At 44.8% G+C, this 26,435-nt stretch overlaps 1 protein-coding gene across 2 annotated transcripts; it reads left to right on the forward strand.

Annotated features, from left to right (window-relative positions):
• The first annotated feature begins 750 nt into the window (after positions 1 to 750).
• On the forward strand, positions 751 to 25,992 carry LOC117350716. Of its 2 annotated transcripts, none has more exons than XM_033925232.1 (15): positions 751 to 885; positions 5,576 to 9,370; positions 12,282 to 12,336; positions 13,057 to 13,121; positions 13,527 to 13,780; positions 14,401 to 14,561; positions 17,679 to 17,831; positions 20,028 to 20,157; positions 20,491 to 20,565; positions 21,282 to 21,371; positions 22,705 to 22,862; positions 22,964 to 23,125; positions 24,560 to 24,630; positions 24,847 to 24,951; positions 25,159 to 25,992. In XM_033925232.1, the coding sequence occupies exons 2-15, from the start codon at positions 5,584 to 5,586 to the stop codon at positions 25,317 to 25,319; spliced, it is 5,427 nt and encodes a 1,808-aa protein (XP_033781123.1). In that variant the 5' UTR covers positions 751 to 885; positions 5,576 to 5,583; the 3' UTR covers positions 25,320 to 25,992. The 2 variants fall into 2 exon arrangements, with proteins under 2 accessions (XP_033781123.1, XP_033781124.1); XM_033925233.1 differs by having other exon boundaries at positions 5,576 to 9,079.
• The last annotated feature ends 443 nt before the right edge of the window (positions 25,993 to 26,435 follow it).

The raw sequence follows: 26,435 nt of genomic DNA on the forward strand, positions 1-26,435 counted from the left end.
GAGGATTACTGCTCAGGTCCTGGACCTGTTGGGCCGCCGCGTGAGCGGACTGCTGGGCAAGATGGACCTCAGGTCTGACCCAGCAGAGGCATTGCTTATGTTCTTATGCTATGTCTCACCTTACCATGCTTGGTCATATTAAGTTTGTTAACTATGTTTTTGCCATCTGTGTCAGACAATGTCCTGGCATGCCATGTGTACCATCACTTCATTATGTGTGTAACCCGTTCTGAGCTCTTCTGGAAGGGCACAAAAGGTTACAAAGTGCAAGAGAGAGAAAAAAAAGGTTCTGATGGGACTTGAAAGCTTAAACCATGTCTGGGTAGGTTTTTAAGTTTTAAGCAAGAAGAAATGGTTTCTGACCTCAAGAAGAAGGGTTACCTTCGGAAGCTAATCAAGCAATGCACAAGTAATATATAGAAAAATGAAGACGTGTAGGAAGACTATTCCAAAGAGTTGGAGCGAGAAGCCTGTAATTAGCAAACAGGAATGTGATACTCTGCCTGCAATAGGCCATAGCACACCTCTCATACTATATGTGCCTAGAAGTACCTGTGCTGTGGATATCACTCTTCCTGTCTATTTTCTATTATTACCTGTCTGTCTCGCTTCCCCGGCCTACATCTACCCTCCCACAGTCCCAGCCTCAGAAAGGGAGCGGGCGAATCAGGCTCTGGGCCCAGTGTGTGCTTCCTGGCCAGCCCCAAGAGGTAGGAGTGTCTTGGGAGCTCACCTGGAACCATTCCTGCCTAGGTACAAACCTTTAAACCGGAGCAGGGCAGAAGCAGACCAGGCCGGGAGGGGCCCCCAAGATCACAGCCTGCCCCCTGGCCTCCCCCTCACCCTACAGAAGAACGATGTGACCCTCCCTTTCACCCATCACTGGTAAGAGAAGCTCTCCTTCAGTGCTCCCAGCTCTCACCATGACTCTTTGCTATTAAAGTCTATAAATCTTTCTTGTGGGTTTTTTTATTCCGAGAAAGGAAATAGGAGAACTTTCTCCTGAGGTGTATTCATGTTTGGTGTTAACCATTTATCCTAAAAGGGGCATAGGACAAACACTGCTCACTGACAGAGGTGCAGGGACAAGGTCTGACATATTCAAGTAGCCAGGCCATAGGGGAGGACAGAGTCCAGAGCCTGTCCAGTTAAGCCTACCCTTCTCTGGATCTGGAATTACAAAACTTGGGGATTTATCTACTGCTGATAGGACTACTCCTGCCCTAAAGCACTAATGAGGGGCAAGAGATTTATTGGGTTATGACAATTTGTGCTGTATAAAGGAGACCTGTCCTCTGCTCAGGCTGTGATTCTGAGTGTCATGTAAGAGAGACCTGTCCTTTGCTCAGGTTGTGATTTTGGGTGTTGTGCAAAGGAGACCTGTCCTCCGCTCAGGCTGTCATTCTGGGTGTCATGTAAAGGAGACCTGTCCTCTGCTCAGGTTCTGATTCTGGGTGTCGTGTAAAGGAGACCTGTCCTCTGCTCAGGCTGTGATTCTGGGTGTCATGTAAAGGAGACCTGCTCAGACTGTGATTCTGTGTGTCATGTAAAGGAGACTTGTCCACTGCTCAGGCTGTGATTCTGTGTGTCGTGTAAAGGAGACTTGTCCACTGCTCAGGTTGTGATTCTGTGTGTCGTGTAAAGGAGACCTGTCCTCTGCTCAGGCTGTGATTCTGAGTGTCATGTAAGAGAGACCTGTCCTTGCTAGGGTTGTGATTGTGGGTGTTGTGCAAAGGAGACCTGTCCTCTGCTCAGGCTGTCATTCTGGGTGTCATGTAAAGGAGACCTGCTCAGGCCGTGATTCTGGGTGTCGTGTAAAGGAGACCTGTCCTCTGCTCAGGTTGTGATTCTGGGTGTCATGCAAAGGAGACCTGTCCTCTGCTCAGGCTGTGATTCTGGGTATCATGTAAAGTAGACCTGTCCTCTGCTCAGGTTCTGATTCTGTGTGTCATGTAAAGGAGACCTGTCCTCTGCTCAGGTTCTGATTCTGGGTGTCGTGTAAAGGAGACCTGTCCTCTGCTCAGGTTCTGATTCTGGGTGTCGTGTAAAGGAGACCTGTCCTCTGCTCAGGTTGTGATTCTGGGTGTCATGTAAGAGAGACCTGTCCTTGCTAGGGTTGTGATTCTGGGTGTCATGCAAAGGAGACCTGTCCTCTGCTCAGGTTCTGATTCTGGGTGTCGTGTAAAGGAGACCTGTCCTCTGCTCAGGCTGTGATTCTGGGTGTCATGTAAGAGAGACCTGTCCTTGCTAGGGTTGTGATTCTGGGTGTCGTGTAAAGGAGACCTGTCCTCTGCTCAGGTTCTGATTCTGGGTGTCGTGTAAAGGAGACCTGTCCTCTGCTCAGGCTGTGATTCTGAGTGTCATGTAAGAGAGACCTGTCCTTGCTAGGGTTGTGATTCTGGGTGTCATGCAAAGGAGACCTGTCCTCTGCTCAGGTTCTGATTCTGAGTGTCGTGTAAAGGAGACCTGTCCTCTGCTCAGGTTCTGATTCTGTGTGTCATGTAAAGGAGACCTGTCCTCTGCTCAGGTTCTGATTCTGGGTGTCGTGTAAAGGAGACCTGTCCTCTGCTCAGGTTCTGATTCTGGGTGTCGTGTAAAGGAGACTTGCCTCCTGCTCACACTGGAACCCTGTGTACTATATAAAGGAGACATGCCCGTTGCTCAAAGTTAGAATTAGTTGCAAGGGGTCATGAGAAACGGGGCTTTGGCTTCCCAGGGTAGGAGGCGATGGCATTCTCCACCTCCAATGGCTGTTTACTTTTCTTAAATGGCTGCTGAACACAGGCAGGAGCTGGGAGAGGCTGAGTCACACCTAAAGTCAGCAGAAAGGAATCCAGGACAATTTCGGTTAACTCTGAACATGGACTTAGAATCTGAGGGCCCCCAAATGGATCCCAGCATCCTCCAGCTGTTGTCTTGGGTCCCCTCTTATGTCTCTCCCTCCCATTGCTCTGTGCCCTCCTGCACATTAGGCTGCAGTTTGGAAGTTTGCTGTTCAGACTCAGGGAAGTGATTCAAAGATTTATTTCTTTGCAATGTCCTTGCAAGGACCAGAGATTAGAATAGATTATAGGACTCAGGCAGTAAACAGAGGGCCACTCCCTCTCGTAAAGAGCAGCCAACCTTTATTGGTATGCCAGTGAGTACATAGGGTGGCCACATTTTCAATTAAATTCTCTTAATTATACTCCCTAGGTTTAAAAATACCCATTTCTCCAAGGGAAAGTACGTGTGGGGGGGGGGGGGGATTTAATTTTGAAATCATTCTTAATACATTACAGTGAGTTTGCACGTTTGTGTTTCAGCAGGTGCAAATTCTGCTGTCCCTTATTTTCAGAGGGAAATTTTCCTTTTTGAACTGTGGGGAGGTGGGGGTCATATTCCAAACTAAGCCAATAGTGGATACACAGGGGGGAAAAGATGAAAAACAAATATCCCAGTGTAAAAATAAAATAAATCCTAGTAATGTTGATAGGGACAATTCCCCAGATGTTTCTCCTCTTTCCCCAGGATTAAACAGTCTTTTGTACAAATGCTTTGATTTTCTCCCTGATCACATTAGGCCCAAAAACAATCTCTTTTAAAATCTTTTTTATTTTCAAATATTTCAGGCAGGACTCAGTCAACATCAGCAGCTCACATTTAAAATTGTATTTAAATTTGATCATACTTTATTTTTTATTTGTTTCTAATGTAACTTTCATTAATAACCCAAAGACACAACTCTTATATGTTCGTATTTGTAAGGGGTTCCAATGTCTATCATCGACCCCAAATTGACTCCTAGTCAGACTAATGCTGGCGTCGAGCAGCGGATTTTCCTCAGATAAATATCCCCAAAGACAGAGGCGAAACGGGTCCCGTCAGGGACGGGGATCGATATAGCAGTCACCAGGCGTTAGCAGATAAATCCCACTGTGCTTATTGAGTAATTCCCAAAATCAAGAGTTTTACATATTTAAATGATGAATAAGTTACTGATTCAAAAAAAGAACATTTAAAAAGTTAAATAAGAAGATTGATTGATAAAAATTATAAGTGAAAAATAGTGAATTATCTGGAGGTTTTTTGGGTCGATGATAGAACTCCTTTTCTCCCCTTACAAATACGAACATATATTATCCTTTGTGGATGATGACTCTTTTTCCTCCGTTTTAATTACCTATCTTTGGGTTTTTCCTCGTTCTGCTCATTCTTTCCTACAAATTCTTTCATTATGGCTGAATATGGAACTCATTTTGTAACAGATGCCTATGTGAGAAGTCCAAAAAGGTACTTCTTTTAAGCCTAAAGACACGATAGGCCCCCCCAAACCAGTCACAATTGTGTGCAAAGGTCAGTGCTGAAATTAAGAGTTACACTGAAGGTTCCCGTGTATTCTAGGCGTGTTCACATGTAGTTTTCAAAATATGCATGCCCATTGCACCTCCGGGCCCAAACTCCGCCCTCGGGAACGCCTACATGCAGATTGTATGGACAAGTTGGCACGTGCTTTCCATGAAACTATTTTTACATGCAAATGTAGCCAAATAAAGGATCCTTTTTCTGTGTGTCATTGCAAAAAAACAAATAAAATTAGCTCTACAAATTGACCACCTTCTTTTTCTCTTCCTCTCTTCCTTTCCCCATAAACACAACCACCTCCAGACACTGACCTCACACTTTATCCTCTCCTTCCCCACCCTGCCCTGAGGTTCTTGTTCTCTGCACTTGGGCTTCTGAGCATTCCTGGTACACAGGATTTAGACAAGCTGGGACAGGAAAGAGAATCAAAGCAGTCTTTAGAGCAGAGGAAAGAGCGCGGTGCATCTGTGGAGCAGGAGAGCAGAGCGATGATCCGACGAACACAACATCTTGCCTCTGACCAGACCTCAGTGGGGACATCCACTCCCTACTGCTCCTTCCTAGATGTAAGAGTTGGTAATCTCTGTGTCAACTTAACTAACCTCGATCACATTGTCCAGCAAGATATTCTGCAGCTTTAGCAGTGCACTGGATGGAAAATTCTTAAATATAGGCTTCTAATTAGTTTCATGGAGTACCCCCTAGTCCTATTTTAAAAGGGTAAATATCCCACTCATGATTTTTAAAACCTCCCTCCCTCTCTGTCATCCCAAGAGACAACTGAAAGTTGATAGTACACAGGTTTATAAACCCTGAATGAGGTTGAAAAAGAAGTGTTGGTCTCTCTGTCTCCAATTTCATGGGTCCCAGGCCATAGAATAGAGTTAGTCCACAGCTATCTTCGAGACCCAAGTGTCAACTTCTGCACTGCTGATCCCTGAGCTCTCTCAGGGGAAGAATGTCTGGGTGCATGTATTGTATACAGTGCATACATGGAAAAGAGATCAAAATTCAGATGCAAGCTTGAGTTACCGGATCTCTTTAACCCCTCAAATTCTGAGTCTCAGCTTTCTCTTCCTACCCAAAGTCTCCCTCTTCTAAAAATGTCACTTCTAATGTAAGCAAAATGTGAATTGGTTGTTCTTTAGTAAAGTGATAAAGCAATCTGATTACACTTCTGTGGCCTCTTTCTTGATTTCATGGTCTTAAGCTGTTTTGTTTCTGTTTTCAGGGTGAAGGATGCCAGTGGAGACTGGCATGGCATCAAATGAAACAAACGGCGAGGCCAACAGAAGCACCCCAGCTATCCTGGAGTCAGATGAAGGTGCCCGACTTGTCAGCCTGGTGTCCACGGGTTCTGGTGACATTCCGCAAGATGAGGACAAAATCAAAGATGTGAAAGATGGACCTCATGAAAGGGTGGAAATGAAAGACTCTAATAAAGGATCCTATGCTCCTGTGGGGTTCAAGGAGAATCATTACACAGACAAAGGGTCCAAAAAGATCATCGACCATGCTCTAGAATTCAGGGAGACTAGTGATGGACTTCAAATAGAGATGGTGAGCAACGTTTCTAATGGAGGATCTCATGATCTTGAGGGGTCCAACGAGGGCAAGGACAACCATCACATGAATATGGAGTCCCAAAATATCATGGGTGAGGTACATCATGTTACACAGTTCAAGGAGACAAGTGAAGGGTCTACTAATAACATGGAGACCCAAAACATCTGTGATGAACAGTTGCATGATGAAGAGGACAATGACACCAGTAGAAAACTGTCGCTCAATGTGTGGTGCAAGGAAGCCAATATTAGCGTTATTATGGAGCCCAAAAGGTCTAGTAATGCTCCTTGTTCAGACACAGAGTCCAAAGAGACCAATAACAGACTTACAGTGTGCAAACAGGCTTGTGACCCAAATCATACAGAAACAGGCACCACTGAGGCTAGTGATGAAACACACCATGCTACTAAATCTGAAAACAGTACTAGTATACTTCATGTTGTTAGGAAGTCTAACGAGACCTGTGATATGTCTCCTGATGGAGCTGAGTCTGATGTCAACACAGACAGATCTCATAACCTGACAGAGGTGCAAGACACCTGTAATAAATCGCCCAATGACAGAGATTGGGTTGATGACATTGACAGATCCCTGACAGTAGAAGTTCCAAGCAGTGCTAGGGGATCATCTATCTCCACAGATATTTTGAATACTAACTCTGAGTCATGCCCCTTCTCTGCAGAGGATTCAGATGCAGAATGGCAGTCATTGAAGAGAGACTTGGATTCTATGCAGGATGAATATCATCTTCTTTTGGAAGAACCCATCCAAGTGAAAGAGAAGGCCGGCATTCTTGGAACACGAGAAAAACCCTTGGGGAAAGAGGAGCAGGAGGAAGGTGTTATGTGTTCCAGTGATGAGTTGAAGGAACAGTTGAGTTTTAATCATGAACTTGAACAGGATCTTTTTCCCTCTGTTGAGAGTGATGGATCCAGGATCAGTTTAGCCAGCAGATCTGATGAAATCAATCCATTTTTGTATCACTGTCTCTTGACTACCAGGGACTTCCAAGACTTTGCTACTGCATCCAGTAAAAAGTCTGTGGCGGAGCATTCAGACTCTTCCATGTGTTTACAAAGTCCTGATTCTACATCTTCCAACAGCAAAAAAGAAACAAACCTGCCTAAAGACTTGGATAACAAGTCTATGAATATTATGATACACGAGATGTCTGGCACAGATAGACCTACTGCTGTGAAAAGCACCAGTAGCAAGATCTTAGAGAATAAAACAGACCTTGAAAAAACCATGGAGGACTTGATGGAAAAGGATTTAACTGATTCTTTATTCTCATCTGCTTCAGGACAAGCAACTCTGCAAAATCAAAGAAGCTGGTCATCTGACATTTTACCTTCTGGCTGCCTGCTACCTAATGGGAAGGATAGAACACTTGTGGGCACCTCTGATGATATGCAAATGAGCTCTTCATTTGGAACTTTGGATGGGAAACAGCCATGGCATGGAAAGGAATTCCATGATCTGCTACTACAGCCATCACATGAAGACATCAAAGATAATCAGAGAGGGGCAGAAATCACAGACAGTGACATAATCCAGCAACCTGGGAGAGACATGGAGAAAGATGCACAAGAGACCCAAAGCCAACATGATGCACTGCTACAGCAGTCACATGATGATACTGAAGAGGATCTGGGAGGAGGAGAAAACACAGATAACACAATCCAGCAACCTGGGGGAGACATGGAGAAGGACGGACAAGAGACTGAAAGCCAACATGACCCACTGCTAAAACAGTCACATGATGACATCAAAGAAGTTCTGGGAGAGGAAGAAATCACAGATAACACAATCCAGCAACCTGGGCGAGACATGGAGAAGGATGGCCAAGAGACCCAAAGCCTTGACATGGAACTACCTCTTGAACATAACTTACATGATTGCATCAATACTGTTTTGGAAGAAGCATCAGAAGGGAGAATTGATGAAATCAGGGGTGACTCTTCTACCATCGGGCACTCTAGAGCTGTCACTGTCTCTTCAGAAGAAAAGCAAGGCCACCTAATTGTTTTTAGCCACGAAGATAAGTCATTCTCCTCTCTAACCCCTGAAGAAGCCCTCCAGGAATACAGTTCTGTGATTCAGGTTACCACCTCTGAAGATGGTAGCCCTGCTTCTACTGCCAAGACTAGTGGAGATAGCAAGGAACTGCTTCCACCCCATGTTGAATCTGTAAACCCTGTTTGTGTTGACCTGGCAATAGAAGATTTTTCCCATCATGTCTTTGAGGTCCCAAGAGATCCTGGAGATTCAGCAGCACCAGTAGTTCTCAACCAAGCTAACTGTGATCTCATCATTTGCCACACTAATGAAGGGACAGCTGTAGGGTTTCAGAAGATGATAATCAATGAAGACCAAAGTGAACAAAATCAAAGTACAGGAGAAGGGGTTGATGAGGACTCTGAATCCATTTGTGAAGGAACAATAACTTCTACAGATTTGGCCAGTATTTGTGTTGATGCTCCTAGCATAGACATGGCTCACCTGGTTTCAGATGAGAGGCCACCCACCATTTTAGAATTCTTTAACCCCATCTTGTTTTTTGGACACTGTCCAGAGGAGCCAGGACAGTATGACTTTCAAGTCCAATCACCCCAACCTAGTTACTCTGTATCTATCACAGAACAGGCATTGAATTGTTCTCAGACACCCTTAATAGAGCAGGGCACGAGTGAGGACTTCTCAGAGCACCCTCACTCAGGAACTCGACATAACATACATGGGTCTATCTGGAATTCACCTCACAACTCTGTGACTGTGATGTTGACTCAGAAACTGGACTCTTTCTCACTAAGGCAAAAGGCTGATATGGACATATCTGTAGATAGTGAAATGGTTTCTGAAGAAAGTAAAGTCATGACCCTTAAGCAATCACCAGCTCATGAAGGCTCCAGTCTTTCATTAGTAAACGAGAGAACTTTATCTGAATCTCTAAGCAATAATGAGACCAATGTTGAGCCACCACTATTCACAAAAACATCTAAATTATTGCAGTTTGCCCCTGTGTCGTCAAAGTCTAAGTCCTTACCCCAACAAGCAGCAGTTTCAGACAAACCAAAACCAAGCTTCCCAGAAGCAGATGCAGTCACTACTGATACAGCATCTCTAGCAAGAGAGCCCGTATGCACCCAACAACCAGGAATCACAAGTGGTAGGTGGATGGTAAGGGAGCAGGTAGAAGGGGTGAGGCTCAGAGCTGGTTCCCTGGAGCAGGGAAGGCCTGTTCATTTCTCGCTGAAGCAACATCACGACCTTGGGCACCCACCACTGGAGAAGTCATCCAGCTGGGCGGGCCAGAGCCGTGTGGACTTGGATGAGAAACAACTAGGTACAGCCACTGATTACAGGAGTCAGGAGGACCTGGCTTATAGGAATTCCAGATCAAGAGACTGGCATCGCAAGGCCGTAAGACGGCCTTCTTCAGGCTTTGGTATCCTTCAAGGTGCATTTCCATTCTATGACCCAATACTAATTTGACTACCCTAAGGGCCATACAAAGAGCTCTATTGTGCTTTGCTAACACATGGGACTTTAGGAATGCCACTTTTACTCCAAGGTTGCTAGTTGGCTAAGCCAAGTCCTGGTTTTGCGCTCCCCACTGTATGCTGGGATTTGTAGCTGATGATATTCTTAAGAAACATTGTAACTACAAGCTCAGAAATGCAATGGGTAGGAATTAAAACCAGCCCTCTAATAAGCTTAGTGATCAGGTGTTGCCAGCTATATGCTGAGCCAGGTCTGGTTTATTGCTCCACTGTAAAGTAATCCAGGACAAAAATGGACTAGATATACACTGGGATGGGAGCTGGGAAGCCAAAACTGAACTGGAATCCCCAGCAGAAATGCAGCCATGGAATTCTTTCATTTTGTGTCTTAAAACTTCCTGCCCAGAGTGCATGGGGATCTCTAGTCTGGCTCTACTCAGGCTGCAACAAATTCATGAGAACAGTGAGGATAAACCAAAAGGACTTGCTTAGACTGTCCTTGGTCAACTGATTTTGCCCTTTAACCTTTATGGCTGCAGATGGCACCTATATGGCAGTATAGTAGGATTTTGGTGGGCTTACACTTTCCACCATAAATGTAGTGGTTAGAGTGGCTTCTGGGCCTGGGTGGCTTACTAGTCCACCCACAAGGCTCTACTAGGATTTCCCATACCAGGTGTTACTGTTCTAGAGACAGATATGTACTGTTCCGTTCAGAGTTTTGGGGATGGGAGTGAATTAGTGACTACTGTGGGAGTGTGTGTGTGTGTGGGGGGGGGGGGATGGCTCACAAACATTCTGCAGAAATGCAGGCATATACGGTGGATACAGAGAGCACAGGACATAGAGCATGTCTGTAATATAACTTTATGCAGGCATGTATGAGTGAACATGGTGTGACAGTGCATGCTTTCATAGATATAGACAGGATATAAAACAACTGTCCTTTTATGTAATAACATTTAATGATTAAGGGGGAATACCCCTTTGAACTGATGGTTCCATCTTGTGGCCACATTGTGAACTGCAAGTTTGTATTCCCCATGAGTTAGATTTTAACCTCAGACTTTTCATTTTAAGAAGCAGGAAATCTCCATTTCATCATCTGTAGGACTCATACATCCCTGCCAGCAGAATCAGCATGAGTTCCCAAAGCACTTTCCATCTTCAGGCAGCCACTCCTGGGGTGGATAGCAGGACTGGGGACGAAGAGACTGCCTGCCCCTTCAGGAAAGGACAATACAAACAATGTTATTACATCTGAGGAACAGGGAGATAAAGGGCAGAGCCAGGGATTAGAACTGAAGCACTGGGAGGTTAAGTGAGTCCCCTGAGTTCACATGCACAGAGTCAGGGCAGAACTGGGGGAATTCTGCTGCTGCTGCTTTCAGACCTAAACACTAAAGACAGGTCGTCCAAGTGCCGATAATCAAACCGACTTTCTGGCTGTATCCAGGGACTTTTTAGGCCTCTGAATGCCGCTGTATGCCCAGAGCTAAAAGGGCGTATCTGGAGGAGTTGTTAGGGCGGTATTTGAGCGGGATGTGGGCCGACCTAGATTTAATCGTCCTGCAGGGATAATCGGTTTCACGAGACTTCCTGGACAGAACTTATACGTTGTGACTTAGACAATGTAAAAACAGGTATAACTAAGTGGCAAAAAGGTTCCAAAGTGACCAGATAACTACCGCAGAGACAACGTAAAGACACACACACACTCCCACATATATCAGAATAAAAAAGTGCCTACCTGTCTCCAGAACATCACCACCTGGCATAGGAAATCCTAATAGAGCTGCATACAGGTATCTAAAGTAGCCTGGGGAGGGGGTGACTAGTGACCCATAGAGAGGAGGACCCAGGCCCATAAGCTACTCTAACCACTACATTCATGGTGGAAAATGTGAGCTCACCAAAACCCAACTGTCCTGCCATATAGGTGGCAGCTGCAGCCATAAGGGCTATTGCGGTTGTAGGCAGGTGGGTATAGTGGGTTTTGGGGGTCTCATCATGACCTAGAAGGGAGTCGTGGTGAGAGGTTTATGCGGCACCCTTTTTATGAAGTTCACAGCAGTGTCCTGTAAGGTGCCCCACTGCTCTGTTGCCATGTCTGGGTGGCCAGTCCATTACAAGATTAGGCCCCCCCCCCACACGTCCAAATGGTCTTGTTCTGGACGTTTAGGACTTGGATGAAATTTTGGTCAAAAATGTGATATAAAGATAGACATACGGGCGATCGGGACAATCAATAGCCTGGACGTCCAGTTAGAAGATTTTCAAAATATATATATATATATTCTAGACGTATTTTTTGAAAATGGACATTTTCCCACTGCCGACATACATCCGAATCAGACTTACACCCTCCACGTGTTTTAGGCATCACACGGGTGGGTCATGAGCGTCCTATCAGTGTGAGGCCCCCAACTGCTGCGCTTAGATACACCCAGTTACCTGCCATAGTGCAAGGGTAAGTGATCCCGCCTAATTACTGACTTACACTAGTATTCTATAATGGATTAGGGGAACAGATTTGCCATTATAGACTACTAGCTTGATGCCTAGATTTCGGGCACTTAACTTTTAGCATGATTTATAGAATTTGCCCCCATTCCCAACCTTTGAGAAATTAACATCTACACTTGTATGCTCATAGTTGCTACGTCGGCAAGTGGCACTGTGGAAAACATCCAGAGATTTGGGTGGAGAGGAGTCAGACACCCCCAAAAAAGAGTGGAGGATATAATATTTTGGGAGTATGGAATGGAAGGGTGACATTTAATCTTTTGCTCCCCCTGGCACCCCCTGTTAGAACTCTCCATGCAGGACTGAGCTAGAGAGAAATTTAACATCCTGCTCTCATTCCAGATGAGGGATCCAAAGAAGAGGAGGACCTTAGCAGTTCTGACCCTGTAACACTGAGGTAAGTTAGGGTACAAGACCCCTTAATAATTCACCAAACACACAAACTCTGCAAATACATATACCTGGCACCTGTAAAGAATGAATTCCCTGTTGTCTAAGGACAAGGGCAGCAAGAGAACCTAGGGATTAGAGAATGACATGGGGGACAAATTTTTCCCCGTCTCATCCCCACAAGTTTTGTCGCTGTCCCATTCCTGTAAGCCAGGCCTGCACAACTTTGGCCCTTGCCAGACCAGGTTTTCAGGATTTCCCAAATGAATATGCATGAGATCAATATGCATACAATGGAAGCAGTGCAGGCAAATAGATCTTATGCAAATACACTGGGGAAATCCTGGAAACCCGACTGGATTCAGCCCTCGAGGACCGAAGTTGTGCAGGCCTGCTGTAAGCTCTGTCTTAACCACACAAGTCTTGAACCCTTATGATTTTAAAGTGTTTGAGGCTTGTGCTGATGAGGACAGAGCTCCCAGGACGGGATGGGAAAATGAGTTCCTGCGGGGACAAGGAAAATTTTGTCCCCATGTCATTCTCTACTAGGGATTCAAAAGCCACCACTATTGTAACACCTTTACCAAAGCTCATGGTAGCACCTTTACTGAAGCTCATGCAAACCACTCTGAATTAACTCCCCCCCCAGTCATAGAACTTGCATATACTTTCTGCCTTCTCATATCCGTCTCTCCTCTTCCCCTCTCCCTTGCTCACTTCCCGTCAGGGAGAAGAATATCCTGGATGTGAGTAACAGCATAAAGCGACGTCGATCCAGGCTTATCAACTCATGTAAGTCACCCATGGCAAGGGTGGGGGAACGTTAACAAAGTACCACAAGCTTCAGACTTGGGTATCTCGCTTCCAACGGTCTACCAATAAGGGGCCTCAGTGAACCTCAAGAAGTGGAACTAGATGGGAAGAAAAGAGGTGAGGGGGGGTCTCCCTCTCTCATTCTGTTTTTAGAATGGTTATAAGCAATTAAAAAATATAGCTGTTCTAGCATTTTATGTTATGATGTTATTTCTTATTCTTGTATTACTTTTAGTAATATATGACATTTACATTAGTATGTGTGTGGGTTTGTTTTTTTAATAATTTGCTGTGTTCCACTGACCTTTTTCTTAAGTAGATGAAAGGGAATACATCTTTTGATAAATAAATACCTAATTAGCTCTCTTGTATCCTTTCGTAAAGCGAGGTTACTCTACCAGGAATATAGCGATGTGGTCCTCACTCAGGAAATTCAGAGGCAAAAAAGAGCGGAGAACTTCACAGAGGATGGGGAGCCTAGCTCACCTAGAATGCGCCGGAAACCATTCTCCCCACAGGATTCCTACCTGCAGCGCTTATCGGTTTCTTCCAACGCATCCCTTTGGCAGGATATTCCAATGATCCGGGGGAGTTCTGTGCTGCTAAACATGACACGGGATGAGCAGAAACTGCAGGAGGTGAGAGGTTGATTTGAGTGCTTGCTTTGGTTGATTTGAGTGCTTAGGAATAGGAGAGGATGGGACGAAGAAGTGATATGGAGTGTTTTCAAGGCTGAAATGGCTGAATAATGTGGACATGATGAAAGCATTGTGGGAGCTGGATGGCAGATAGGGATCTCAGAAGATCATCAGGGTTCAAAGAAAGATAGGACTAGATACATAGGAAGTACCATCTAGATTTAGAGAAAGAATGACCTTGATAGATCTCAAGAGGTCATCCAGGTTCGTAGAAAGATGGGCCTGGATAGATTTCAGAATGCCACCTAGGGTCAGAGGAAGATGGAACAAAGGTATTCTGGGGATCTCTTAAGAGATAAAAAGAGAGGCTAGAAGGGACCAACCTACATTTTCTGAATGGGTGGTAGAAAAGTAAGATGGATGAAGGGTAAATAAACATCACAGACTGGATGGACCATTCAGGTCTTTACCTGCCGTCATTTACTATGTTACTATCCTAGACAGTGAAGCAATAGAGGAAGGCTCAGCCCTGACCCTGTATTCCTCTGTTTGACACCTCCATTTCCCACTCGTTCCCCTTTCAATCCTCTGTGCCTATCTCCACTTCTTTTTTTTTGCAGGCAAAATTTGAGCTCATTATGTCTGAGGCGTCTTACCTTAGGAGCTTGAATGTGGCAGTGGATCATTTCCAGCACTCTCCAGACCTTCAGGCTCTGCTGACCAACCAGAAGCGGCAGTGGCTTTTCTCTAAGCTGCAGGAGGTGCGAGATGTCAGCTCCAAGTGAGTCCTTTCCCACCTCTACCTTTCTCCAAAGACTTAGGCATTTAGCATTCAACAATATCATTCTGATGTCCATTTAGAGCAGGGATCTCAAAGTCCCTCCTTGAGGGCCGCAATCCAGTCGGGTTTTCAGGATTTCCTCAATGAATATGCATTGAAAGCAGTGCATGCACATAGATCTCATGCATATTCATTGGGGAAATCCTGAAAACCCAACTGGATTGCGGCCCTCAAGGAGGGACTTTGAGACCCCTGATTTAGAGTGTATTGGAGGCAAAATACACCTCTCTCTACTATAGAAAGTAATGGCAATTAAGGAGGACAAATAAAACTACTGCAATTCAAGAAAGCACAGAAGATCCTCAGTGGTGGGGGAAAAAGGGGTAATTAGGTCATGCATTTGATATGCTACCTTTCAGAGGTTTTACCAAAGTGATTTACAGAATATATATAGTTGCATTCTCTATTCCTAGTGGGCTCACAATCTAAGGACTGTTCTAATTATCACCCAATTGCTAATCTCCCATTTCTAGCCAAATTAACTGAAAAGATCATCTTTCATCAGTTGTCATTGTCAACTGTCATTGTCATTGTCAGTTGTCATTGACAAAACACAGGCTCTGCATCCTAATCAAGCAGGTTTTCATAACAATCACTCCACAGAACACTCCCTTCTAGGACTTACCACAACTGTCCATTACTACCTTGACCAACACAAGTCTGTCCTACTTGTCTCCTTAGATCTCGCCGCCGCATTTGATACCATAGATCACCATCTCCTTCTTCTACGACTTGCATCCATCGGTAGAAACATAGAAAGATGACGGCAGAAAAGGGCTATAGCCCATCAAGTCTGCCCACTCTACTGTCCCACCCCATTAAGTCAGAGTGCTGCTCGACCCACGTAGAGATCCCACTGGATGTCCCATTTATTCTTAAAGTCGAGCACACTAGTGGCCTTGATCACCTGCACCGGTAGTTTGTTCCAGTGATCCACCACCCTTTCTGTAAAAGAAATACTTCCTGTTGTCACCACCAAATCTCCCTCCTCTGATTTTGAGCGGGTGCCCCCTTGTGACTGAAGGTCCCTTAGGAAAGAATATGTCGTTTTCCACCTCGACACGACCTATGACGTACTTAAATGTCTCAATCATGTCACCCCTCTCCCTGCGCTCCTCTAGAGAGTAGAGCTCTAACTTGCCCAGTCTTTCCTCGTTTGAGAGACCCTTGAGTCCGGAGACCATCCTAGTGGCCATTCGCTGGACTGACTCAGCTCGAAGTACATCTTTACGGTAATGTGGCCTCCAGATCAAGTCCTTGAATGGTTCAGATCTTATTTTCCTGATAGGTTTTCCACCGTACATTTCAATAACTCAATTTCTAAGTCTTTTAATGCCAACTTTGGTATTCCTCAAGGTTCCCCCTTACTTTTTAATATCTACCTGGCTCCCCTCTTCACTCTCTGTCAATCGATTGGATTTACTGTCTATGCTTATGCCAATGATCTTCAACTTCTGCATACCATTGACCCTACTAACCAAAATGATATCTCTACCATTGATCTCAAATTAGCCAAAATTCATGATTGGCTAAATGCTAATATGCTTTCTTTAAGCATTTCTAAAACTAGCATTGTGCTTTTCCCATGGAAAGAAGGTTTACAACTAATTGCTCCGGTTTCCATCGACAATGTTCCTCTTAAACTAACTACTACAATCAAAATACTAGGCGTTCTTATAGATAATAAACTTTCATTCCGTCTTCAAATCAGTGCGCTGGTCAAAAACTGTTTTTACAAACTCAGGATGATTAGATCTTTGGTCCCCCTCCTTGACGTAAATTCTCTTAACGTGCAAACTCATTCTCTCGTAATATCTAAAATAGATTACTGTAATTCATTACTAAAAGGGATATGCCTAAAAGATATAAAACGTCTTCAACTTATACAAAACACCGCTATCAAAATGATTTCGGGTTCAAAAAAATTTGATCACGTCACCCCTCTGTTGCAAAAAGCCCATAAAATTGCTCTCTTGACCTTTAAAACTTTGCAAACTAATGCCCCGGCATTCATAGATAGACTATTGACCCACTAAGACCCTCCCAGAACCTTAAGATCAACCTCACAGCATTCCCTTAATGTCCCATCCTTAAAGATAATTGGTACTCCTGTCCAAGCTTCACTGGCTTCCGATTATCGCCAGGGTCCACTTTAAATGCGCCTGTCTAACTTTCAAAATCCTTCACGGCATCCTCCCTCCCTTTATCCCACTTTCCTGGAACTCCTTAAATCTTAATACCACTCACAAACTAAAACTATCCTTTCCTTCATGAAAAGGCATTTCCCGTGCAGGAAAACTAGGGAGCTCCCTCCCCTTCAGATTCACTGAGCTCTGGAACAACCTTACCTCCCCCCTTCGGATCCTGAGCTCTCTCCAACTCTTCCGCAAACATCTGAAAACCTGGCTGTTTTCAAAAATGTAATACTTACCCCATCTTTGGCATCCTAAGCCTCACAAATATCCTTCTCACTATACCCTTTAACCTTCATTGGAGTTCCTTTCTCTCTCAACTCTTGTAAACCATGCCGAGCTCTACGATTGTGGAGAGGATGCGGTATATAAACCTAAGGTTTAGTTTAGTTTAGGTACTTGTCGTACCCTCATTTTTTCTGTTACTGCCCCTTTAATTTGGAACTCTCTCCTTCTATACCTTAGAGCCGAACGAAACTTGCAGAAATTCAAAAGCAGTCTAAAGTGCTTGCTTTTTAAAGATGCCTATAACTGATACTTATATACGTATCTACTCCAGCAATTTTTAACTTTTTCCCTTTTCCTACTGTATTTTCCTTCTATGTATTCTTTCTATAAAATTGTAGTTCTTCCCTCTTTTCAAGTCTTAAGTATGTTTGTTTAGCTCGTGTATGTCTAATAATTTAAAATGTTCATCTCCCAGCTATTTTTAAATACTTTGTACAACGCTTTGTACTTTTGGATAAGCGTTTAATCAAAACTTAAATAAACTCTAAACTATAAAAAAGGAATGCATCACTCCTCTGAACCTTAGAATGGGTGATCGGTTGCTGATGTAACGGTCTCTTTCTGCTCTGCTCCGTAGTTTCCTCTTCGACCTTGAGGAGAAGTTTGAAGATGACATGTATACCTTCAACGTGTGTGATGTGGTACTCAGCCATGCAGCAGTGTTCCGTAAAGTCTACCTGCCTTATGTGACTAATCAGTCCTACCAGGACAAGACATTTCAGCAGCTCCTGTAAGGATTTGACCTTTGTAGATAAGTTTCGCTATAACTTACTGCTCCTTGTGCTAGGCCTCTGCCACCCGTTGTACCAATGAGGTTTTAATACTAGGCTTTGAGATTTACTACTAATTAGACTTTTCATTCAAAGATTTTTAGGTGATTTGCTTTTTAGCAGAATAATTAGATTTCTCACTATATGAAAGTCCACTAGGCCCCTTTTATTTGACAATGGAAGAATCATCTAAACACGATGGTGAACTTCAGCATTCAAAACAACATAGATCACAACTCCAGAAATCCTCTGAAGGGTCCCTGGCAGGCCGCTACGCTCAAATCCAGCACCATCTGAAGAAGGGATTCAGGCGGCAGCATCTCTGGATAATCCTCACACTGGTGTAATAGATAGAATCGCATAATCTGAGATGTAATAAATCTAATATCCAATCCAGTCCAACATTATACCTACAAGAGTAAGAGTAGGGGCGGGGCGAGAGTGAGAGATGCCCCACCTTCTTCCCCGCCCCCTCCTGCCACGTGCACGCCACTTCCCTTCCCCCCATACCTCTGTAGCGTTCCCCAAACTGCTGCCACATCAGCATCAGCTCTTCCTCTGACGTCATCTCCTAGGCGCAAATCCAGGACATGACATCAGAGTAAGAGCCAACGCTGGTGCAACGGCAGGTTGGGGGTTGCTTCTCATGCCAGGAACGTTACAGAGTTACAGGGGGAGGGAAGTGGTGGGCAGGGAAGGAGCAAGGGGGCAGAGAGAATGACGGGTACTCCCGCCCCCTCCCCCTTTTTTTGTATTTGGTTAAATGGGAACAGAACTATGGGGCTCATAATCGAAAGAGAAAAACGTCCAAAAACCGGCCTAAGTCAGCACTTGGACGAACATTTCTCAAAAACGTCCAAGCGCCGATAATCAAACCGGGTTTTGGACGTATTTCTAAACGACTTAAGCCCTCATAGTGCTGCTCAACGTCCAAAGCTAAACAGGGCGTTTCAGGAGGCGTGTCAAGGGCAGAAGTTGGGCGGGACGTGGGCCGGCTTATATTTAGTCGTACAGCATGTATAACCAAAAGTGATACAGCCCACGATCGACGGAACTTGGACGTTGTGACTTAGACCATTTGAAACATGGTCTAAGTCACAAAAACCCACCTAAACTCACCAGATATGCACTGAAAACACATAAAACAGTGTTTTCTTCATACTACCCCAGTGGTCACTGACCCCCCCCCCCCCACATCCCCATAAAAATTTTAATCACAACTTTAAAATTTAGCCTCCAGACCATCATCACCTGGCCGCCTGGCATAGGAAAGCCTAGTCGTCCAGCACAGAGGCAGCTTAAGTCATCTTGGAGGTGGGTTAGGGACCCATAGAGAGGAGGACCCATGCCCATAAGCCCCTGTAATCACTGCATTGATACTGAAACATGTGCACTGCCCTATACACCCCCAAAACCCTTTTTTACTGAAATATAAGTGGCTCCTGCAGCCATAAGGGCTATTGGAGTGGTAGATAAGTGGGTCTAGGGGATTCTGGAGGAGGTTTGGGGGGCTCACCGTCACCTATAAGGGAACTGTAGTGAGGAGAAGACATGGTACCCTGTTTGTGAAGTTCACAGCAGTGCCCTGTAAGGTACCCCACTATTTAGGTGCCCTGTCTTGGTGTTCTGTCCATCACTTTGCAGGCCCCTTCCACGTCCAATAGGGCTTGTTCTAGACGTTTTGGACTTGGATGGACAGTTGGATGAAAATGTGCTTTAAAGATCGACGTTTTAGCGGCTTGGACGATCAGATCTTCAGGACACATAATTGGATGATTTTCGAAAGTCAAAGGACGTTGGACATCTCTTTCGAAAATGGGACTTAGGCTCTTTTTTACTTTGAATGACTTGTGAAATGGATGTAAACAGACTTAGATGTCCCTTTCAATTATGCCCCTCCACATCTCAATGATATTCCCCTTCCATTGGTGTAAGATACTACTAGAAATTTAAATAGAGTTCAAATCCCAGTTCTGGCTCTGCAGAGGCACTACCTGGTTAGTGCTAAGGTGGTCAAAGAGGATTTTTAGTGCCATGATTTCTATAATGTTGCTCATATACATCACTTATGGATGAGCCTTATGGAAAAGTGTCTGTTTGCAAACAAAAGGTGGGAGAAACTACAGCATAAAATAAGAGTATCTTTTCTCTCTTAGGACAGGAAATGCAAAATTCCGGCAGGTCCTGGAGAGGTTGGAGAGTGACCCCGTGTGCCAACGCCTGTCTCTGAAATCCTTTCTTATCCTGCCTTTTCAGCGCATCACTCGACTTAAATTACTTGTCCAGGTAAGAGACCACCTCTGTCTCCTCCATCTTTTCTTCATTCAACATTCTTAAACTCTTCAATCGCATCTCGGATCCCTTTTTCTCAATTTATCCCATCATCATCTCTCTGCTTATGGTTTCCCGCTCGTCTTCTTTCTCAATATCTGACTTCATCCTCTGCAAGCATTACTAAAAAACCAGTGTCTTCAAAAATACACCCTATCCACAGGAAACCACATCCTCCCCATGTCTGCATGGAATTTTGCCCCATCTCTGTTAGGTTCTGCCTCCTCCCTAGAATCTTTCAGTTATCTGCAGATACATGTCTTCCCTTTTGTCCTCTTGGTTCCTCAGAATATCTTGAAAAGAACTCAGTTGGGATCTAACGAGGAAGCTGAAGCAACTCAGGCTCACAATGTCCTAGAGAAGGTGAGTGTAGTGTAATGCCTAGGCAGTGGACACGTAGGTCGTGAGGATCCAGCGTACTCATCCTCTTCTTGTAGCCGGGGCATTTCTTTCATGATTCTGGCATCTTCGCAAGGACAGTAGATGGAGAGCTTGGGGAAAAAAACGACTGTTGGGAACGAGTGGAAACTGTAAACTTGGGAAAATGGGAGAAGGAAGGACATAAGGGGGACCTGCCTGGACGTGCCCAAGGGGGGGTCCCAGCAACCAGCAAGCTCAGAGAGACAGAGGAAAAAACCCTCTCTGAGCTATTAAAGAGCTTATCTGGCCAACTGGAGCTGATTCATCCTGCTTATCCTAGTCGAGAAAGGCCTCCTATTGGTACACAATGAGAGATGGCCCTTCATGCAGGGGAAGAGAGGGTGGCGCAAAGTCTGTTGAGTCAGAATGATAAGCTGAGTTTTTTCTCTCTCATAACTTTTCGGTGCCCAGTTCCCACATCTAGCTCATAGGGACTTTCATGTGCTTGGGAATGGGTGGGGGGAAATGAACTGCTACAAGCCAGCCAGTCTAAGGGAGAATATTGGGAACTCAGACATAGCCTTTTCAGCGAGAAATCTGTTCTATTTAGAACCTGTACTGAATTGTACCTGATTTATTTATCTTTTTCCTCCATCTGGATTGTGTCAATCTCTTGTCTGCTTTCATCCTTCTCTCCATCCCCCTTTCCCCTGTCCCAGCTGATTAAGGACTGCAACGAAAATATACAAAGGATGAGAAGCACAGAAGAGCTGATATTCCTCAGTCAAAAGATTCAGTTTGAGTGCAAGGTCAGTTTGACCCCCCTCCCCTAGACAAGGTGGTATAGCTAATTATTTAGTCAAAGTGAACAATTTTCTTCCTGTTTTCTGGATGTTACGCAACCCCTCATTTTTCAGTCCAGCATAACACTGAGGTGGCAAGTTTTTGGCATAAGGACTACTGAAGCAGTAACAGCAGCTTCTAAGTCTAATGGGTCATAAGATGCCAGAGGAAGGAGAATGCACTGGTGAGACACAGGCTGTCACATCACTAGTGCACAAAATGCTCCCTCAATGGCAGCCTCACCCCCTCATTCTATACAGTACGTGACAATTAGACACTTATTAGACACTTACAAAGCTGTGCGGCAACAACCCCAAAGCCCTTTAAATCTCTGTGGGCTTCTATCTCTATGCGTTACCGCACAGCTTTGTGAAACAGGCTCTTAACTTTTGGCATTTAGATGGCAGTTAGGTGCTGTTCTTTAACTTATGTTTATTAAAAGTTTTAACCGCGCTTCGATTTGCCAACAGCACAGTATACAAAATATAAAAACAAGAAAAGAAAAAGAACGCCATAAAAAATAGGAAAGCGAAAGAAGAACAGAAGAGAAATAAAATATAAAAATTTAATTAAATCTAAATCTCAAAGAAAAATCTTTTTGTTTAAATCTTGTTTTGAATAGTTGCCAGAAAACAGGATCATAATTTACAAAACGTTCTCATTGAAATGCTAAACCAAAAAGATGTGCCTGAACCATTGATCTGAATGAATCATAACTGGAAGAGGGTCACTCTGCTGCGATGAAGCTACTAACTGGAGAAAATAGTTCTTCACAAAACGTGTAATTAAACTCTGGAATTCGTTGCCAGAGAATGTGGTGAAATCAGTTAGCTTAGCGGGGTTTAAAAAAGGTTTGGATAATTTTCTAAAAGAGATGTCCATAGGCCATTATTCAGATGGCTGGGGGAAATTCACTACTTATTCCTATGATAAGCAGCATAAAATCTGTGACCTGGGTTGGCCACTGTTGGAAACAGCATACTGGGCTTGATGGACCTACAGCCTGTCCCAGTATAGCAATTCGTATGTTCTTATGATCTGAGGTATGGGCCTGAGGAATATCACTGATCCTAGATAAGTGCCATTGTTTTTATTTATTTTTGTCCTTGTAAATCACATCGACTGAATCAGAAAGGCAGTCTAGTCTATACAACTTGGATTAGATCAGATTTCAGCCAGCACAATTCAAAGCAAATGGTAGCGAGCAGTGGGAGGACATTATAAGGCCTGACTCAGCCTGTTCTTGAGGTCCAGCAAGTCGTCACATGTATTTAAAGCCTTGTGTCTCCGCCTGTCTAGATATTTCCACTCATCTCTCAGTCCCGGCGACTGGTGAAGCATGGGGAGCTGCTATCGCTGGAGTACACCACTTCCCTCAGCTTCAAGTTGAAGCTGACCCCACGACCCATCTACCTGCACCTCTTCAATGACTGTCTGCTACTGTCTCGCCCAAGGGAGTGAGTACCTTTCCTAGAGCATGTGACCACTTATAAGATTTTCCCTTCCCCAAGTACAACACGCTTTGAGTCGCTTCTCTTTTTTCTTTCCTCTATGGCAGGGGTGGCCGCTTTGTTGTCTTCGACCATGCTCGTGCCTCTAAGGTGCGTGGGGAGAGGTGTGAGGTGAAGCTCCACACTGCTCATAAGAACACCTTCCGTCTGTTCCTGCTGGAAAACAACCAAGGACGGAAAGTGGAGTTCTTGTTTCGTACAGAGACCCAGTAAGTGATCTCGGAGTCAGTGGAGACTCCTTGCTGTTACTATCACGTGCCATTGAGGGCTAGATTCTCAAAAATTTGCATTAAAAACCGATGGGCCGCTGTCACAGTCGGTATGGTTGCAATTTTAAAAAAGTAAGTCATTCTCCAAAAAACGTTCATGCAAATGAGGTTGGTGGAGAGTAACAAATATTTGCTAAATTTGCATGTGCCCATCGCTGGTGAAAGTGATGGGCACATGCGCAAAATAAACAAAACCAAATCAAGCTGCCAAAGTCAAGCTATCCCCCACCCGAAACCCCTCCCTGCCAGTGAGATGCCCAATCTCTCCTGCTGCCAAGCAACGCACCCCCTGACACCTCTCTGGCAGCGGAGAGATGCCCACTCTCTCCTGCTGTTGCTGTCAAGCGACCCCCCCTGCCCCCCCCCCAGTAGCAGGAGAGATACCCACTCCCTCCTGTCACCACGCAACCCTCTCGACACTCCCCTTTGCCTCCGATGACCCTCTGCCCCTTCCCCTTCCCTTACTTCTAATGGCTAGCTGGAGGGATGCCTACTCCCTCCGGCCAGCAGGCCTACCTCTTCAAAATGGAGGGCCTTCTCCTCCCCGGTAAGGCCTGCCATTTTGAAGAGGTGGGCCTGCTGGCTGGAGGGAGTAGGCATCCTTCTGGCTGGAAATTGTAAGAGGCGGGGGGGGGGGGGGGTCAGAGACATGGGGAGGTGGCGGGAGTGGGCATCTCTTCCACTGCCGGGGGGTCGCTTGACATCAGTGGTGGGAGTGGGCATCTCTCCCGCTGCCGGAGGGTGTTGCTTGGTGGCAGGAGGGAGTGGGCATCTCTCCCGCTATGGGGGGGGAAGGGGTTAGCAGTGTTGGGTGATTGTGCAACGTGGCAAGATAGAGTGGGCATCCTTCCAGACAACCTTCAATTGTTTTCTTTTATTATTTATGTGTGTGTGTGGGGGGGGGGGGGGGGGTGTCTGAGCTGTCAAACCTTACTTTCCTGTCAGTGCTTGAGCCAATCAGTGTTCAGGCACTGATCAGAAAGGCTTAGACCTGTCGGTAAATTTTGGCCGCAAATGTGGCACAAGGAGGTTAGAGAATCGCTCGGTATGATCATTTTAATATTAATGACCTCATTGAACTACATTTGCATGGCAGTATCGGAGCCTGCTAGAAAACTTGGGGAAGACCTCAGTAAGCCGTTTTGATAATCCACCGTCTGGAACCAGTTTATCGAGCATGTTAAAGGCAGATTTTAGTTTTGAGAATCTGCCCCTGATACTCTTGAGCCCCAATGACTTCAGTTCCTATAGACACACCCCTAAATAACCTCTGCCTGCACCTATTCACAGACACCCCTGTGCCCTTCCATAACCTATCCTGCTTACAGACACCCCAATATGTCTCTGCTTAGCATTCTCATCCCTCCATTGCAGGAGCGAGAAGCTGCGCTGGATCTCAGCTTTATCTCCAGTTAGGAAGGAGAAAGATTTGTTGGAGTGTCATGGTAAGCCTGTGTCCTACTCGTCTGCTACCCTACCAAGAACATAGTATCTCAGAAGAAGGGAAGAGAAAGAAAAAAAAAATTACTTTGAAGCAGTTGCTCTTTTCCCTCGTCATAGCTTGCATTCTCCTGGTTTCCATCTCTTTCTCTCTCATCATTATCTGTCACTCTAGCACTGTCCATTTGAGGTATCTCACACCTGTGTTCTCTCTTCCTCAGACTACCCTCAAGTGCAGTGCTTAAAACCCTATAAAGCCCGTGAAAATGATGAAATCTCATTGGAAAAAGCTGATGTCATCATGGTGACTCAGGAAAGCAACGATGGTATGAATTTCAGTGTCAAAATAAGTTGATCGTTTTAATAGTTTATATGACACCACCCAGAAATCCTTCCCTTTTCATGTTTACCACTTGGCATTGAAATTTCTATCACAGTAAAACCATTGACCAACGAGAGGTGATGACTAGGTGTGCTTTGGGGTTGTCAGTGATTTCTTGGATTAATGTGCATTATGATGCCTCTCTACATAGGGTGGCTGGAGGGCGTGCGACTTTCTGATGGGGATCGTGGCTGGTTCCCGCTGTCCCACGTTGAGGAAATCTCCAGTAGACACGTCCGCCTACGTAACCTTAAGGAGGAGCAGCGGATCCAGAATGCTAAGGCCAACTTGCTCCCATCACACAGGAAGTAGGATCACATTTACTTCATGTTTGCTGTTTCCTGGGCCTGCCAATGCAGAAAAAGAAATAGGAAGGGTCACATCCTGAGGAAACATCATGTGGGAAGCAACAAGAAAGGTTATTTCTGGTCACCTTTCTCAATCTGTTGCTTTGGGAACAAAATGGAGGGCAGAAATGGCCTTTCAGTAAACAGATGTATCTACAGTGCTTGACCCTGCTATGACAGAGGATGTTATTCTAGGTGACATGGAGTTTCCAAGCTTAGCATCATCTCCCTATCCTGGAAGCAATTTTTTTTTTTTTTAAAAACCCACTAACCATAAAGGTCCGAACACTCGATCAATGCCGATGTCCCACTGCTCTACATGACAGAGACATGGGACACTAACCAGAAACTTCCTGCACAAACCTCTTTGTGGAGACCCAGAATCATGTACGCGATGACAAGTGTGGGTCCAAAGACTGTGCGTCATTTGCAGAACCATCAAATCCCAAAATGCACTTTGATTCTACAACGCCTCCTGGCGCTTTGAACTGTCCAATTGATTGTGGATATGTACTTTTTGTATTTTTTATTTAATGCTGTTTTCACTGTGCTGTCATTCATGTCTTATCTCCCTCGCCACCCCCTCTGTTGGAATGTAAACAAATCTTTGACAATAATATGTTTGTACTGCTCCTGGATGAATTTGGCGTACTTTTCCAAAACAGCTTTTACATTCTTAGTGAGTGCTTGCTGCAACAGAAGTGAAGATACTTGACCAAGGTCATTAGAAAGGTTAGTTGTACACTTCTCCCTCCGTATTCGCGGTTTCCATATCTGCGGTTTCGTGATTTTTCGGCCGCTGACTCCGCCCCCCCAAAAAATCACTACTAACGTTTTTTTCCTTTTACTGTACAGTACCGATAAAAAAATTTATCACTTACCATTTCTGTACTATAACTCTGAAAATTGCTGCTTCCATGCTTTCTCCCACAAATTTGCTGTTTCCATGTTTCCCAATATGCACTGAGAAACACGCTGCTTCCCAGCATCCCTAGAGAAAAAGGCTTCTTCCCAGCATGCATGAAATCGCTGGTTGGCTGCCCTGAAATCGCTGGTTGCTTATAGAAAACATCATTGGCTT

This window comes from Geotrypetes seraphini, chromosome 16 (assembly GCF_902459505.1).
Source record: "Geotrypetes seraphini chromosome 16, aGeoSer1.1, whole genome shotgun sequence".
Lineage (NCBI taxonomy): Eukaryota > Metazoa > Chordata > Amphibia > Gymnophiona > Dermophiidae > Geotrypetes > Geotrypetes seraphini.